Source organism: Mastigoproctus giganteus, chromosome 7 (assembly GCF_048544385.1).
Source record: "Mastigoproctus giganteus isolate SK-2022 chromosome 7, ASM4854438v1, whole genome shotgun sequence".
NCBI lineage: Eukaryota > Metazoa > Arthropoda > Arachnida > Uropygi > Thelyphonidae > Mastigoproctus > Mastigoproctus giganteus.
Window position 1 is genome coordinate 119489686 of NC_143581.1, and position 18157 is coordinate 119507842.

Sequence of the window (18157 nt, forward strand, 5' to 3'; positions counted from 1 at the left end):
TTCTGCTAGTGCAATCTATTATAAATGGGTAGTAAACTCGATCTTATTGCATTTGCAATAATAACGATAGCTGGAATTCTGTGGATTATTACGTTATGGTATTATGGTGAAATGAGTTCCCCTTCAGTGAAATTTTCAATCATATAATAAATAAATTCTCAGAGTCTTCTCTTCTTCCCTTATTTCCAAAGGGAAAGGGACCAATGGAAAGTTCAAGTGCTGACAGTGCTAGGAAACGAAAAAAAATTGATTTAGAAATGAAGATGATTAATTAAGAAGTACGGAAGCAGGACAAAGTTTTTCATCTATTGCACAGGAATTAGGTCTTGCTGCTTCAACAGTGAATACTATTTTAAAGGACAGTGCGTGTATAAAAGAACATGTTAAAGGATCAACGCATTTAAGTTCAAAAGTGATCACAAAAGAGTGTTCAGGTGCTATATCGAAGATGGTAAAGCTATTAATAATATGGATGGAAAATCAGATTCAGAAGCAAGTGCCCCTGACTCCAATGGTCATTCAAGCAAAAGCAAGAAGTATTTACCAAGATATTAAGGATAAGTATGCTGAACCCAAAGCCAAGTTTGTGGCAAGCAATGGGTGGTTTAATAGGCTCAAGCATCGCACTGGTTTCGAAAACATTAAAGTATGTCGAGTTGATTCTGCAACTGCAGAGAAATTTTGTGATGTGCTGGAAAAAACCCCTTTTAAACTCCACAGCCCTCAACTTCCGTAGCGGTGTGCTTATCAGCTGGAGAGTTAATTCTGGCAATGATGCTCGAAAGGTAAAACTTGCTGATGTCATGCCTGTCTCCTCTCTTTTTATAATTTTGAAATTTTGTACACTCTTGTAATTTTTTCCTTGATATCCTGCACACAAGATAAAAAAAAATAGAATAAATAATTCTATTTACATGTTCGTCAAAGATTTCTTTTTTGCTTCAGTCAAATTCGGTGCACATAGTTGCAAGTGCTGCATAAGCATTTAGGGACATTCCGACTTACGTAGAGTTTTGCTGAACACAACCCTTAAGTCGGGGAGTGGCTGTATGTTTTCACATTAATCAACAAGAAAAAATGTGGATTGCTATCAAATTTTCAACACATTCTGTTGGCCCTTGGGATGGATCTAAGTTTAGTCCTGATTTCATTGCATTCCCTCGCCAGATTCCCCTACAGAAACATTACTATAAATTTGGAATAGAAAATTTGATTCTTTTCAAAATTTAAATGCTTAATTAGAATATTTTAGCACCTTCATAACAAAATTTTAATGTCAACGAGTTGACTTATTTTTTTAAAAATCACGAAGAATTACTATTTGTTTTTTTATTAAAAACAAGTATTTTAAATTTGTATTAGTACTTTTCATTAGTATGTAATTTTTGTATTAGTAAAAATTAATAAAATTTTATTGCAAAATTATCAGTAAAATTGTTTTTTTTTTTTTATTTTTTTCATTTTTTTTTTTCGGAGCATTAGCAACTAAGGCCATATTGCTCCGGGATATGCAGTGGTCATTCCCTGACCTTTCTGCATTCTCCGTATTTGGTGGTGACGGGCTCGAACCCCGGTCTAATCAAGACGCGTGTGCTACGCACGGCTGCTTCTTCCCACCTGGCTATGGAGGCGCCTGTTTTTATTAGTATTTTTTGTTTTATCATATTAGTAAAATTTTGTATTAGTATTAGTAAAATTTTGTATTAGTATTTTTTTTTTATCGTATTAGTAAAATTTTGTATTTGGCCTTTGAGGGTGGCTTTGCTAGCTACCCAGGAGTCAAAAACGCTGATGGAATTGATATTCGGGTGACACATTAAATGGCCCTAGTTTCTGCAAAGTCTGGTCGATCTGTGACAGCCAGATCCTCTGCTTGCACCATCACGAAGGTAGAACTGTATAAATCCTGGGTATAACCTCCATGTGCAAGTCCTGAAATACGGCACAGAGCACACTGTGGGTGACCACCCAGTGCTAACCAAAGTAAGCAGAGGTCAAATTGCAGCGCCCACACCACACGGAGGAATTCCAGCCCTCTGTGTTGCCAGGCAATACAAGGTGGCAGATGACTCTCATCAACTAGTGCAATGCCACTTTGCTTATTGGATGCTTGAAGTGGTGGAACCCATGTTTAGTCTCTGGAGCAAAGCTCTGGTAAACCCTCTCCCATCTCTTCTATCATGTAGTATGATTGATCTCTTTTGAGGTTAAGATCAATGTTTTTCAACCTTTTTTTAATTATTGCCCCTCCAAAGGGCTTTTTTAGACAATTTGTTTCCTAATCGTCCCGATGAAAAAATTTTAAACAAGGAAATACTTTATACTTACCCTTTTTTTTTTTTATTCAATGGGATCCCTGAGCCTGATGCTTCCTAGCTAAATGTTCGGTATGATGTTAGTAAGTTTCATTCTAATGTCTCCTCTTGAACATATATTAATTCTGTTTCTTTTCTTTGTTAATATTTAATTTACTGAACTAAAACCACTTTCAACCATGGAAAATAAAGTACTTTGGCCATTTCATACACCACATTGTTGGATAAAAAATTTAATTGTTTTTGATACCCACAACTCAGCCATTCCACCCTTTTCTAATTTATATTTGCATTCTTCTTTACATTTTAATTCAATGAGTTCTTGAATTTCTTCACTAGCAGACTCAGCATCGCATCCAATTGGATCTAACATTCATGGCTTCGCTTCAAAAGAAAATAAATCTGAAAATCTATTTTTCATTTCACCTTTTAAAGAATACAAATGATCTGAATAATTCTTAAGATCATTTTCAGTGAGAGATTCATTGATTTCAACTAACTCTTCATACTATGAAATTGTTTTCTCATTAAATTGCTTTCAAATATTTGCAGTTTTTCAGTGAAGGCTTTTAGTAAGTGTTTGCAGCATATCACTGTAATTAATTTCCCTTGAAGTTGAAGTGATACTTCATTAAGTTTTCGAAATATCCAAGACATATAGCATATGTTGTCTTTGTGTTTGCTGATCTCCTTTACTAAATCTGTCTCCTTCGCTTTCTAAAAATCTAATTATTGTATTAAAAAAGTTTATAAATCTTGTTAGACAGTTTCCTTTAGAAAGCCATCTGACTTCTGTATGTAAAAGAAGCCTCACTAACTGTTCTTTATTATTAACACAGTTTCTGAAAGGGCGATCGTATTTGCTATATAACTTTATTTTATTGATGGTTTTACTGATGATATATTAAGGATTCCTTATGTGCTATGATGTAACAACTAGATCATAAGTATTGCATAGCTTAATTTTCAGCACTCACCTCATAGTAATCCGCTTGGTTTGATGAAACTTATAACTGTGTTGATCCACTGTTGCTCTGGCATTTAGTCATGAGGCCCTTAGGAGACCCCACATTGCCTGCCCACTTCCCCAAGGAGACAGCCGGGTATGTTAGAAGAGTCTCAGGTGGGAGCAAATCCTGGTCTGAGCCCGAGCTTACCAGGGAGGGTCCCAATATGGGGGGAGGGGGAACTCTGGAAGAGGAAAAGAGAGTGGGGAGACAGAGTGAAGGTAGGAGGGAAGAGATGAAGATAAAAAAGGTGGATGATGGGATGACTGTCCACCTGGAATAGGAAGTTAGAGAGGGTTTACTCCTGTGGAAGGAGACCATCCTCCACATGGGGGAGCTGTAAAGAACAACAAAAAAGTTTTGTGGTGGTGGAGTCCACTAGGTTAAATGTTTTGAGTGGGGAAGTGGGGGGTATGGAATTGGGTGGTGGTAAAATCATAGGTCCAGGGTGCCCTATGTAGGGGTGGGGAGACTGCACTGTGCATGCACAGGCTCTGTATAAGATCCAACACCGGCCTCGTGGAGATGGTGGGAACCCCTAGTGCCGTCAGACAACTAACACACCAGCCAGACCAGCTGGAACCAGCATCAGCATTTCCCATGCTATGTCACAAGGAAGGAAGAGATATGATGTCAGCATGGCAAGTGGGGTTGTTGTTGTTGTTATTTGGTTTTTAGGAGCATTAGCAACTAAGGCCATATTGCTCCAGGGATATGCAGTCTTCATTCCCTGACCTTTCCACATCCTCCGTATTTGGTGGTCATGGGTTCAAACCCCGGTCTAATCAAGAAGCGTGTGCTATGCACTGCAGCTCCTGCCCACCTGGCTATGGAGGCGCAAAGGGGGGGGGGGTTCCTAATAGGTTCCACAAATGCAGTCTGATGTGGGGGGGACCTGTCAGAACACACACACACACACATTGAACATACAAGGGGCATTCAATAAATTATCTATCTACCTACCTACCTATGAAGGAAATGAGAAAGAAGAAAAATCTTTTTTCTTTTTATTTTAATGTAAATGTAACTCTCATGAACTTCAATACACTTGTTCTATTTTGTTGGCAATGATGAAATATGAAACAAATAAAATTCTTTGTTCTGTCCATCCAAGAACGCAGAAACAGGAATTTAGTTCATTATCATCAGCAAAGCAACGTACGTTTTTTTTCAGGTGCCGACAAGGTAATAGTCACTGGGAGCCAGATCCGAACTGTAAGGTCAGTCTCTCAGAGCAGCAACAGCATGTGACCTGTGCACTGGTGCATTGTCTTGAAGAAGCAGCACACCTCTGGTAAGTTTTCCACGATGTTTTTCCTTTATGACATCCCTTAGGTTTGTACAGTATGGATGCATATGACTCCCCGGTGACTGTTCCAAGTAGTGAATGTACAAAATTCCCTCAGCATCCCAAAAAATGGTGGCCATAATCTTGCCAGCTGAAGGTTGTGTCCGAAATTTTTTGAGTGGGGGAGAACCCTTGTGCTTCTGTTGCATTGATTCTTGCTTGGTCTCAGGATCCTAGTAATGAACTCATGTTTCATCACCTGTAACAAGTCTGGAGATGAAAGTTTCAGGATTCCTTCCACAAAGCTCCAAATTCTCCTCACAACACTGTACTCTGAATTGCTTCTGCACATGGGTCAGAAATCTGGGGATCCACCTAGCACTGACCTTAGTCATCCCCAAATGTCCATGGAGGATGGTTATAACTGATCCTTCAGATATATATTCCCTGGAGATTTCGGACACCTTTAAACGTCTGTCATTCAGCACAATGGTTTCCACAGCTTGGCACATTTCTGGAGTGGTCACTGTCACAGGACTTCCTGCATGTGGATCATCTTCAATGGACAGTCTAGCCCACTTTGTTTTGACCAGAATTTCACCTGGTACTCTGAAGGTGCATTGTTGCCATACACAGCCACCATCCTTTCATGGATGGTCATTGGCCCATTTCCTTCTTTGGTGAGAAACCTGATGACTGAACAATGCTCCAATTTCAGCAAATCCATGATTTAATATAGGTATCTTCCTTCTTTCTGTTACAGCAGTGCAAGTTGAGATACATAGGAACACGATAAATCATGAATCATTGGAATATAACTTTGGAGAGTACACTGGAGAGGTAGATTACTTATTGAACACCAATCATATATCAGCTAATCCATAAACCTGTCATATACATATACATAAATACACTTTTCAGACATCCTTTTCACACAGTCCCATTCAATACAGCACACTGAACAGGACTACACCCACTTTTTCCCCACCCTCAGGTTAAACAGATTTCTCACCCAGCACTTGAAGAGATACACAAACAAAATAATAACAATATTTATAATTACTTACTGACTTATACACATATATGCACAATGGACAATATGGACAAACATTCAGTCTCCCAAATGAATACTTTCGGAAATGCATATAATCATAGATAGACAATCAATCACCCCACCTATACATACAATACATGTATAGTTAGACTATCACACATATTACTTTGTTTACTCAGTTCATTTTTAAATTTAAATCACAAAATTCACTTTTAATTAAAGTGAAAGGGGGAAGGGAATATATTTTGACAAGTCCATATTGATACAAGCTTTCAATCAAGGGAAACCACAGAAACAAATGCAAGCAAGCACACACTGTCATACACATTTTCACTTGCTACCCATACATACATACTCCAGATACAAAAACACACTCTACAACTCTCATCATGTCTAGCAATGCAGACTCAACAGAGCACTATCAATAAGCACACACTGCCATACACATTTTCACTCCCTACTCATACATACACCAAGATACTAACAGGGCCAGAGACTAGAGCTCTCTATTACATCCATCAACACAGACCCAACTGAGAGCTACAAGCAAGCAAAATCTGTTATACATACATAATTATAAAAACAATTAACATTGACACAATACACACAATCATGCTCTCAAAAATAAGTACACTAATAGCATTTAAACTATGAACTTATAAACCCATAATATATATATATAGTCAATATTTTTCAGAAAGGACAGTGTATACAGTGTTGATTGTCAAGCAGCCTCTGGGTCTCCCTCCTTAACTCAGCATTTGTATACTGTGCGTTTCAGTACAAATTCTGTAAAGGCAAGAGACAAAGTGAGTTTTAGTGTTAGTTTGCACAGTGTAGTGTTGAGTTGTGTTGGTCTGTTGTTCCTCTGGACATTTAACTGTGGGGTCACTGGTGAGACCACATGTTGCCGTCCACTGCCCAAGGGAGAAATGCCGGAGTAGAACAGAACAGAAAGGTCTCTGGAGTGGCAAACACTTGGTGACACTTAAACTTCCCAGAAACGGCACCAAATAAAAAAAAAAAGTTTAAAGGGAGCGGGGCTGACATACAAGGAGGAGAGAAACAGATGAAGACAAAGAAGATGGATGATAGGAAGACTTTACACCTGGAAACAGGAAGATAAAGGAATAGAATAAAGGCGGCATCCGTGTGGTAGGAGACCGTAAACAGGAATCGTAAGGGAGTAAAGTCATAGGAGCAGTGCAGCTATGTGGGGAAGGGAATCGCACTGCGTGCACGCAGTATTTCTCGGTAAGTTGTTTGGGTTTTTTTTTTTAGGAGCATTAGCAACTAAGGCCATATTACTCCAGGGATATGCGGTGGTCATTCCCTGACCTTTCCGCATCCTCTGTATTTGGTGGTCACGGGCTCGAACCGCTGTCTAATCAAGAAGCGTGTGCTATGCACTGCTGCCCCTGCCCACCTGGCTATGGAAGCGCTTTTCTCTGTAAGTAATCCTACATTGACCAGGAGAGCTAAAGCCATTTTCAATATATTCCACGCCATTCCTCAGATCAGGTCTGTTAGAACAACACACAGTGGTGAGCTACAGTGGGCTTGCAAGAAACCATTGTTATTTTTTTTTTTTGAATATTTGCAAGCCCATTGTTGAGACGATCATTTATTTTACAAATGAAATCTTGAATGCAATTATTGAGTATCCAGAGCCGAAACTGTGGTGGGACGAGCGGGGCCCCACTCCCAGCATTTTAATCGAGCAATCGATTGATTATGTATTTTAAAACTGCTTCATTTTTGATTTAATTACAGTCGTGGTGTTCGCAGAACGGCCGCTAGTTAGTACATCGGACTGAACCTATTGGTAACTCTGTAGGAGGCTTCCAAATCAGCTAGTGTATAATCTTAATACCTCTACTCCGCCAGATAGTGACTAGAGGAAGTCCAAGTAGTGTGTATGTGGGGAGCATTGTCGAGGCCATGTTATATCATTCCTAACACGCTCCATTCAATGCCTCCTGTGGTCTTCCGTCAAAAGGATATCAGAAGGATTTTGATGAATCTTGATGCTAAGAAAGCTCCAGGTCCTGAAGGTATTTCTCCACTTGTTCTCAAAACCTGTGCTCCTGAACTTACTCCTATTCTTTGCCACCTTTTTTCACTTTCTTATTCCAAAGGTGTTTTTCCTTCTGCTTGGAAATTTACTCATATCCAGCCAGTTCCTAAAAAGGGTGACAAATCCCTCCCATCCACTTATCGTCCCATTGCAATTACTTCTACTCTTTCTAAAGTAATGGAGAAATCAATTAACCGCCAACTCTTAAACTACCTAGAAACCTTCCATCTGATCAATGATCGCCAGTATGGATTCCGTCAGTGTCGATCCACTGGTGATATTCTGGCTTATGTTACCCATTTATGGACTAATTCAATGGAAAGGTTCGGTGAAACACAAGTAGTTGCTCTTGACATCTCAAAGGCTTTTGATTGTGTTTGGCATAAAAGTCTTCTAAACAAGCTTCCATCTTATGGTTTGCCAACTGTTTTTAGTAATTGGTTATCCAGTTTTCTCTCTGATTGCTCACTGAGGGTGATGGTAGATGGCTTTCTGTCTTCTAACTTCTCCACTAATGCCGGTGTCCCCCGAGATTCAGTTCTTTCCCCCACTCTTTTCCTCTTGTATATCAATGACCTTCTTCCATTGACTGGAAATCCTATCCATAGTTTTGCCGATGATAGCACATTGCATTCAACTTTTCATTTTGAGAAACCTTGTCCAGCTCAATCAGCTTCAAGTTCTCGAAAATCTGCTGCCAATTCCTTAAATGCCGATCTTCAGGTAATTCTCCAGTGGGGCAAAGACAACTTAGTTGATTTGAACCCTTCTAAAACTCAATCTTGTCTTATATCTCGCAAAAAGGATTCTTCTGCTCCTATGCTTATCTTTAGTGACACTCCGATTTCTAGGCAAAATGATATATCTCTTTTGGGGATTACCCTGACTTCTAATCTCTCCTGGCACAAGCACATTACAAATATTGCTTCCTCTGCATCTAAAAAACTTGGTTTTCTCTTTCGCTCTCGGCGTTACTTTTCTTCCAAACAGCTGCTCACTCTGTATAAATCGCAAATCCCCCCTGCCATGGAATATTGTTCTCACATCTGGGGTGGTGCCCCCAAAACCTCTCTCAGGCTTTTTGATTCCATTCAGAAGAGGGAGTTAGATTAATTAATGATTCTTCTCTAACAGAGTCTGTCCACTCGCTGTCTCATAGACGTACTGTTTTTGCTGCATGCCTCTTCTACAGATACTTCCATGGGCACTGTTCTTCCGAATTGGGTTCTATAATTCCCGCTCTCTCTTTCAAAACAGTCCGAACACGTGCCGCCACCAGTCAACATCCATTTACTGTCCAACTTCAAACCCACAGAACCAACTTTTCATCTTCCTCATTTATTCATTCAACTGCTGTTTTCTGGAACAACCTTCCTTCATACGTATTTCCTGAAAATTACAATCTACAGAAGTTCAAGTCCAATATCAACAAATATCTTCTTTCGTCTTCTCAACCTCCAACCCAAGCACGGTACTAAGTACTATAGGTTATAATACCTCTCGTGTTTGGGGTTCTCATAAAAAAAAAAAAAAAATATCAAGGATCTGTGTATATTCTTACCATGTGTACACCATATCCAAAAATTTCATTACTTCATACAGCATGTCCCACCCACTTTTTTTTACTGTTGAATACACCATGAATTGTCAAACTAATAGAGCAAGCTTATCTGTGAAAAGATCTAAACCTCCCAAGCACTTACTAATTCATTTCACAAATATACGTGGTCTCAATTCTAATTTCAATGATGTCCATTTTCACTTGCAGTCTGCCAAACCCCATGTACTTTTTCTGACAGAATCTCAGTCAACGGTTGATTCAACTACTGCTCATCTCAAGATGACCAAATTATTCGCTGTATGATTCCTTTTGCCTCAAAGGTGGTACATGTGCATATGTCCGTTCTGATATTCCCTGTCAGAGACTTCGCAATTTGGAATCTCCTCTCTTTGATCTTCTCTGGCTTAAAATCTCTCTACCTCATTGTTTCAAATTCATCTGTTGTCTCTACCTCATTGTTTCAAATTCATCGGTTGTCTCTACCGCTCTTCCAACTCCACTAATCACCTTCAGCTCTTTGACTTCCTCTCTTTGCAGCTTGACTTTCTCCAGTCCAACTTTCCTAACAGTGAGGTAATTTTCCTTGGTGATTTTAATGTTCACAAATCCAGTTGGCTTCCGTTTTCTAGTCACACCGACCCAGCTGGTCGAGATGCTGAGGCTTTTGCAATTACTAATGACCTTGCACAGATTTTTCATTTACCTACAAGAATACCGAACTTTCCTAATCATACAGCCAAAAGGCTTGATCTTTTTTCTCACAAACAACCCTTCTAAGTACACGGTCGAAGTGAGAGGTCCTTTAGGCACTTCAGATCACAACTTGGTGATTGTCTCTTCTCCAATGGAACCTTTATCTCATGGCTATTCCCAACCTCGTGTTGTTTGGCATTACAAGAATGCAAAATGGGATGACCTGCGAGACTTCTTTTCTTCTTTTCCTTGGTCGGATTACTGTTTCAAAACTTCTGATGTCAACGTTTGCTCAGATCATGTCAGTAAAATTATTCTTGCAGGAATGGAATCCTTTATCCCACACTCCACTTTAAAATCTCGTCCTTTATCTAAACCTTGGTTTTCCAATAAATGTGTTAAGGCTGTCCAAGAGAAGAATGTTGCATATCGTAATTGGCTTGTTTCTAATTCTTCAGTTTCATTTTCTGCCTACACTAAAGCTCGCAACAATTGTAAAGCAGTTATCAATCAGTCCAAACTAGAGTTTGAACAGATTAAGAGTAGAAAATTTGCTTCTTGCCCTAATGGTAGCTGAGCATTCTGGTCTCTTGCCAAAGCTATTGGCCGCAACTTTTGCCCATCTCTGCTCCCACCTCTTTCCAAACCAGATGGTTCCGTTGTCACTTCAGCCAAGGATAAAGCTGACATACTAGCATCCCATTTTTCTTCCAAATCTTGTATTAATGATCTTGGTAAAACACCTCCCACCATTCCCAACACACTCCATTCAATGCCTCCTGTGGTGTTCCATCAAAAGGATGTCAGAAGGATTTTGAAGAATCTTAATGCTAAGAAAGCTCCAGGTCCAGATGGTATTTCTCCACCTGTTCTCAAACCTGTGCTCCTGAACTCACTCCTATTCTTTGCCGCCTTTTTTCACTTTCTTATTCCAAAGGTGTTTTTCCTTCTGCTTGGAAATTTGCTCATATCCAGCCAGTTCCTAAAAAGGGTGACAAATCTCTCCCATCCAATTATTGTTCTATTGCAATTACTTCTACTCTTTCTAAAGTAATGGAGAAATCAATTAACCACCAACTCTTAAACTACCTAGAAACCTTCTGTCTGATCAATGATCGCCAGTATGGATTCCGTCAGTGTCGATCCACTGGTGATATTCTGGCCTTTGTTACCCATTTATGGACTAATTCAATGAAAAGGTTCGGTGAAACACAAGTAGTTGCTCTTGACATCTCAAAGGCTTACGATCGTGTTTGGCATAAAGGTCTTCTAAACAAGCTTCAATCTTATGGTTTGCCAACTGTTTTTAGTAATTGGTTATCCAGTTTTCTCTCTGAGAGCTCACTGAGGGTGATGGTAGATGGCTCTCTGTCTTCTAACTTTTCCACTAATGCCGGTGTCCCCCAAGGTTCAGTTCTTTCCCCCACTCTTTTTTCTCTTGTATATTAATGACCTTATTCCATTGACTAGAAATCCTATCCATAGTTTTGCCGATGATAGCACATTGCATTCCACTTTCCATTTTGAGAAACCTTGTCCTGCTCAATCAGCTTCAACTTCTCGAAAATCTGCTACCAATTCCTTAAATGCCGATCGTCAGGTAATTCTCCAGTGGGGCAAAGACAACTTAGTTGATTTGAACCCTTTTAAAACTCAGTCTTGTCTTATATCTCGCAAAAAGGATTCTTCTGCTCCTATGCTTACCTTTAGTGACACTCCGATTTCTAGGCAAAATGATATATCTCTTTTGGGGATTACCCTGACTTCTAATCTCTCTTGGCACAAGCACATTACAAATATTGCTTCTTCTGCATCTAAAAAAAACATTTGGTTTTCTCTTTTGCTCTCGGCGTTACTTTTCTTCCAAACAGCTACTCACTTTGTATATAAATCGCAAATCCCCCCTGCCATGGAATATTGTTCCCACATCTGGGGTGGTGCCCCCAAAACCTCTCTCAGGCTTCTTGATTCCATTCAGAAGAGGGCAGTTAGGTTAATTAATGATTCAACTCTAACAGAGTCTCTCCACTCGCTGTCTCATATACACACTGTTTCTGCTGCAAGCCTCTTCTACAGATACTTCCATGGGCACTGTTCTTCTGAATTGGCTTCTATAATTCCCGCTCTCTCTCTCTCTTTCAAAACAGTCCGAACACGTGCCGCCACCAGTCAACATCCATTTACTGTCCACCTTCAAACTCACAGAACCAACTTTCCATCTTCTTCGTTTATTCATTCAACTGCCGTTTTCTGGAACAACTTTCCTTCATACGTATTTCCTGAAAATTATAGTCTATAGAAGTTCAAGTCCGATGTCAATAAATATCTTCTTTCTTCTTCTCAACCTCCAACCCAAGCACGGTACCAAGTACTATAGGTTCTAATACCTCTCGTGTTTGGGGTTTACATAAAACAAAAAAAAAAAAAAAAACTTGTCGAAAACCTGCTACCAATTCCTTAAATGCTGATCTTCAGGTAATTGTCCAGTGGGGCAAAGACAACTCAGTTAATTTCAACCCTTCTAAAACTCAGTCTTGTCTTATATCTTGCAAAAAGGATTCTTCTGCTCCTATGCTTATCTTTAGTGACACTCCGATTTCTAGGCAAAATGATATATCTCTTTTGGGGATTACCCTGACTTCTAATCTCTCTTGGCACAAGCACATTACAAATATTGCTTCTTCTGCATCTAAAAAACTTGGTTTTCTCTTTTGCTCTCTGCGTTACTTTTCTTCCAAACAGCTGCTCACTCTGTATAAATCGCAAATCCCCCCTGCCATGGAATATTGTTCTCACATCTGGGGTGGTGCCCCCAAAACCTCTCTCAGGCTTTTTGATTCCATTCAGAAGAGGGAGTTAGATTAATTAATGATTCTTCTCTAACAGAGTCTGTCCACTCGCTGTCTCATAGACGTACTGTTTTTGCTGCATGCCTCTTCTACAGATACTTCCATGGGCACTGTTCTTCCGAATTGGGTTCTATAATTCCCACTCTCTCTTTCAAAACAGTCCGAACACATGCCATCACCACCCAACATCCATTTACCGTCCAACTTCAAACTCGCAGAACCAAATTTTCCATCTTCCTCGTTTATTCATTCAACTGCTGTTTTCTGGAATAACCTTCCTTCATACGTATTTCCTGAAAATTTCAGTCTACAGAAGTTCAAGTCCAATGTCAACAAATATCTTCTTTCGTCTTCTCAACCTCCAACCTAGGCATGGTACTAAGTACTATAGGTTCTAATAGCTCTCGTGTTTGGGGTTTACATAAAAAAAAAAAACCAATAGGTACTAGATTCCCATCCTTACGTACGAATATTCTATTGGCAGCTGTCACTCCTTATGATTTAAAGTTCAGAACAGATTTCTTCCTCTGGCACTTCCATAAGATCCCGCTCAGAGATAACGCCATGAGAGGAATTTAATTTCTAATGAGGGGTAACTATAATCGGAATTCCCCCAATAGAGATGGCTCAAAGAAACTCTTCTGAGTGCTTTTCATTTTTTGTTCCTATTAAAGATATTGCCGGAGCGTAGCCATCTGACTGATTTTGGTGAACCTGCCAACCCTTCCAGTACCTTCTGAATAAAGAAGGGCAACATCTTTCCAATGGATCTTTCAGATGTTGAATGGATAACCAAGAAGTGTGGAACTGGTCCAGGTTTTTCTTCCATTCTTGGCTGTTTGGCTGCATTAGTCGTATTCTGTTCATCTGTATTTTGATCTGGTAGGAACCATGTTGAGGCCCCCAGGAGAAAAGTTTGGAGTTTCAGGGTTCATAAGTGCTTTGGAAAGGTTCAGAGCCTGGGCTCCCCATCCATCATGGAGCCCAAATGGGACGCCCAGTACCAGGGCTACCCGCAACTCCACCAATCTGAATCCAGTCTCTTGGACCACGAGAGTAGGACCACGGTTGACCCTTGCAGATGAACCTACTAGTCGATTGATCTTGGCCGAGCCATTCAGGACCACCTATCTTGTAAAAGCAGTGGAAAACTGGTGCTTTGAAGCTGGGCTGCTCAACCACCAGGATCCCCCCCCCTTTCCGAGTTTCCACGAGTCAGAGTGCACAGCAAACATGCTGGATTTCATTGATGTTAGCCTGAAACCTAGGCTGTGGGTGATGGATCCTAGTGGTGCTAATCTGGAAGACCTGCAGCATCACTGGGAGGTCCTTTCACCATGTACAGGCACCCACATCGAGGGGCTTCAATGAGGGAGGTGCCAGAAACGTCTTCACCAAGACGTTTCTGGCACCAAGGAATTGTTCAGGCAGGTGAACAGTCAGTAATGGTCTGGGGAATGTTCAATTGGGATCTCTGGTACATCTAGGGAATCATTATCTGCAATAGGTTATGGGAACCGCCAACCCACCAGAGTCCCTTGGATGATTGGAGACAGGTCTCCTAGTCCGATCAGTCCCATTTCCGGTTATTTCAAAAGGACGTGAGGAAACCACACAAAGCTATACACCCGTCATGCCGACAGGGAACTGTTGAGGCAAGTGGACAGTCAGTATAAGGTATAACGGGTCAAATGGCACCTGGGATTTCTCCTATCTCCACGTATGCAGATTGTATCAGAAACAGAACACTGTCAAGCCAGAGATTTAAAAGTGTGTCGGTTGTTTGTTATTGTTATTTGGTTTTTTTTAGGAGCATTAGCAACTAAGGCCATAATGTTCCGGGTCTATGCGGTGGTCATTCCCTGACCTTTCCGCATCTGGTGGTCATGGGCTCAAACCCCAGTTTCAGGCTAACATCAATGAAATCAATAAGCGTGTGCTACGCACTGCTGCTCCTGCCCACCTGGCTATGGTGTAGGTCGTGGGTTGTGTGAGATGTTGTGCCCATTGTTCCTCTGGCTTACTGCTCACCGGGCTCCTATTGGAACCGACGCTGTCCATACCCTGCCATGTGGAGGCTAGCCAGTAAGTGATACTCTTGGCAGGTTCTGCCATCTACTTTCCTGGGATTTCAGTGGCAAGGACCTAAAACAAAAAAAAAAAAAGGGTTGAAGTTATCGCAGTTGATTTAGTTAAGATTTCGTTAAAGAGTGCTGCATGGGGTTGTACGCTAAAAAGGACGAGTTCTAGGGGCCTAAAAAGTTGGGCAAAATTTTGTTGTAATTTAAGTTTGAAAGTGTGGGATGAACACTGTGTAAGAGAAAGCATTGGGAGGGGAGCCTGAAGACTTGGGGGCATTTGGGGAGTCCCGTACGAGAGTCAATAGTAGTGAGGTTAGGTTAGGTTCGGATATAGTGCATATTTCATGGGGAAAAACAAGATGCTGTACTTGGGTCCATTGCTGGAGTTTTTGTTGGTGGAGTGGGCCATTTGTTCCTTCAGGAGTGGAGATCCTGTCTATGCCTTCCTTTGGGACAAAGTCCCATTTTTGGTTTGTGATTTTTAAAATGGTTTACTCTTTAGTCCTTGGGGGAGGGACCAGAGGGAGCCCATCCCTGCATGCTTGACATCAGACAACAGTAGACGTTTGTCTGTTCCGATTTGACATTCATGGGATCAGGGTTCCCATATATGGAGAGATTTTTGTGTTGGTATTCACTGTTGGGACTGTGCACTGTCCTCAGTTCTGATGTACAGTGGTGATATAAGCCAAGATTATGGCGGTGGGAGGGTCCTTCGTCTGTAAAAGAGTTCCTGTGCGAAGTTGGTTAGTCAGTAATGGTCTGAGGCATGTTCAATTGGCACACGTTGGGCATCTAGGCAATCATTAGCTGCAACAGGTTATGGGAGCCGACGACCCACCAGAGTCCCATTGCTAACACTATGACACAGGACTCTACGCCTCAACTATGTGAAAGAACATTGGCACTGGACCTTGGATGATTGGAGACATTGGTCTCCTGGTCTGATGAGTCCCATTTCCAGTTATTTCAAATGGAAGTGAGGGTACGTGACTGGCAGAAACCACACGAAACTACACACCATCATGTCAAGAAGGAACCGCTTCAGGCAGGTGGACAGTCAGTAATGGTCTGGGGCATGTTCAACTGGCACATGTTGGGATCTCTGGTACGTCTAGATGCATCTCTGAACTGCCCAGGTTATGTGTCCATCCCTGCAGACCATCTGCATCCCTTCATGGTCATCGTGCACCCACAGGGCAATGGGCTCTTCCAGCAGGACAATGCGCTTCCCCACAGAGATGTGGTGGTGGCTAGAAAAAGATTCGAATAGCATTCCACAGATTTTACCACAACGGAATAGCCTCTACATTCACTTGACATGAATCCTGTGGAGCATCTTTGGGATGCTGTGGAAAGGTCTGTTCGAGCTTTGGATCCTCCACCAAGGAATGTGATGGAATTATGAACAGCAATGCAGCAAGAATGGATGGAAATACCTGTGGAATGCTTTCATGAACTAGAGGACTCAATGCCTCACCTTATCTGGGGAAAAGGTAGGCCTACCCGTTACTAGGTAGGTATCCCATGATTTCTGTCCACTCAGAAATCATGGGATACCTACCTAAGTTTTACAAGATGAGGTAATATATTGAGATGGCAATTTTACCTATAGAGAGAATTATTAAAGCAATATTAAACTTTAAAATGGTGACAAAATTTATGTGGCCACTGCTGTATTTTCATGCGGGGTTTTAAACTGTATGTATGCTTTATTAAATAATCTCACAATTACACGTCACATGTGCACAGCTATTCCAGATGTCACATCACCAATACTGCTTATTATTTATCTCCACAACTCAGCATCACAGAGAAGTGCAGTTTATTTTGCTTGCAATAGTTTTCCACCAGGCATCATTCCATGCTCTGGTTAAGTGCGATTTTCTTGACGCACCTACATATCTCTGACATTCTAAAGAAATGATATATGACAATGGCAAATATCATTTTATTCATATATGTATGTATATGAATAAAATACTGGTATATGTATATGAATAAAATACTGGTATATGTATATGAATAATATATATATATACTGGTACAGATAAGCTGTTAGAGATATTTTTTAAAATGGAAAATAACTGCCTATTTTTCTTTAAAAAGATCTGGCACTGTTCTGATTTAGGTATTAGTACTTGAATAAGTATAGTACTGGTAAAAGAAATATACTTACAAATAAGTAGGCAGATAAGAGCCATTCTTGTAATCTTCATGTACAGTTTCCACCCACTCTTGGAACTCATATTGCTGGGTATTTTTCATTTCATTAATTTTGTTTTCCCATATTTCTGAAAGAATCTAGTAAAAAGAAAAAAAAAAAACAAATGCAAAATAAACATTTCCTAATTTGAATTTTGAAACAAATTCAAGTTTTATTACAAATATTTAGCCTGGCTATTAAAAGATGATTGGAATTAAACTCACAAAAACCATTACATGGAAGACTATCAACCTGGCAATTGTGGCAGGATACCTCACAGATGCCCCTCAAAAATAGTTTTGGCATTAACTGTTAATCAATAATTAACAATTCTGAAATTTTTTATACCTTTCTAAATATAGTAAAACTTTTATTGCAATAGTTTCTGAAGTGATTTTCTAGTTACTTGCATGGTACTAGACAAGTGCCAATGCTGTGTTTGTTTAAAGTTTCAGGTCACTTGCTTTTCCTCTCCATTAGATCTATATACATTTACCCTCTTACATTAATTGTTTCTGAAAGATTTATTGTTTTCATACATTAAAGATGATAACATGAAACCTGGTGTTCTCTCAAAATGGCTATTCTGAGGTAATTTGTATGTCGAAGGGTGCAAATTTGAAATAAGCTTGTAAATGTAACTAATAGAGTATCGAATATAGCTAATTAGTTTACTTTTTTAATAATATTTAAAAAAATAATAGGCAGAAATACATATAAGGTTTGAAATTTTCCAAACTTTATGTTCTTTTAAATTGGAAAAAACACATTAAAAAACTGACTATTTTATGACTAATAAGATTTTTTTTGCAACTTTTAGCAAACTTTATATAATTTTTGATTTTCTGAAAATAAAAGTGTAAAACACACCCACTAGTTCTAAAAATGTTAATAATTTTTTAAAACTTAAAAAAGTTATATACAATAAGCATCACAATCCATTAAGAAAAAAAATATATTGACATTATTCAAACCAATATTTAGAAAAAACCATTTTCTAAAAGTTAAAAATAAATGGGTGCCTGT

General features: G+C 39.8%; 1 protein-coding gene across 1 annotated transcript in view; it reads right to left on the minus strand.

The window, feature by feature from the left end:
- The window catches only part of LOC150083166 (FERRY endosomal RAB5 effector complex subunit 3-like), a 1535539-nt gene that overhangs the window by 1187911 nt on the left and 329471 nt on the right, over positions 1-18157 (minus strand). The window contains exon 6 of the mRNA XM_090378412.1: positions 17105-17229. Coding sequence (XP_090234538.1) covers positions 17105-17229 — 125 coding nt within the window. The remainder of the gene's footprint in view (positions 1-17104; positions 17230-18157) is intronic.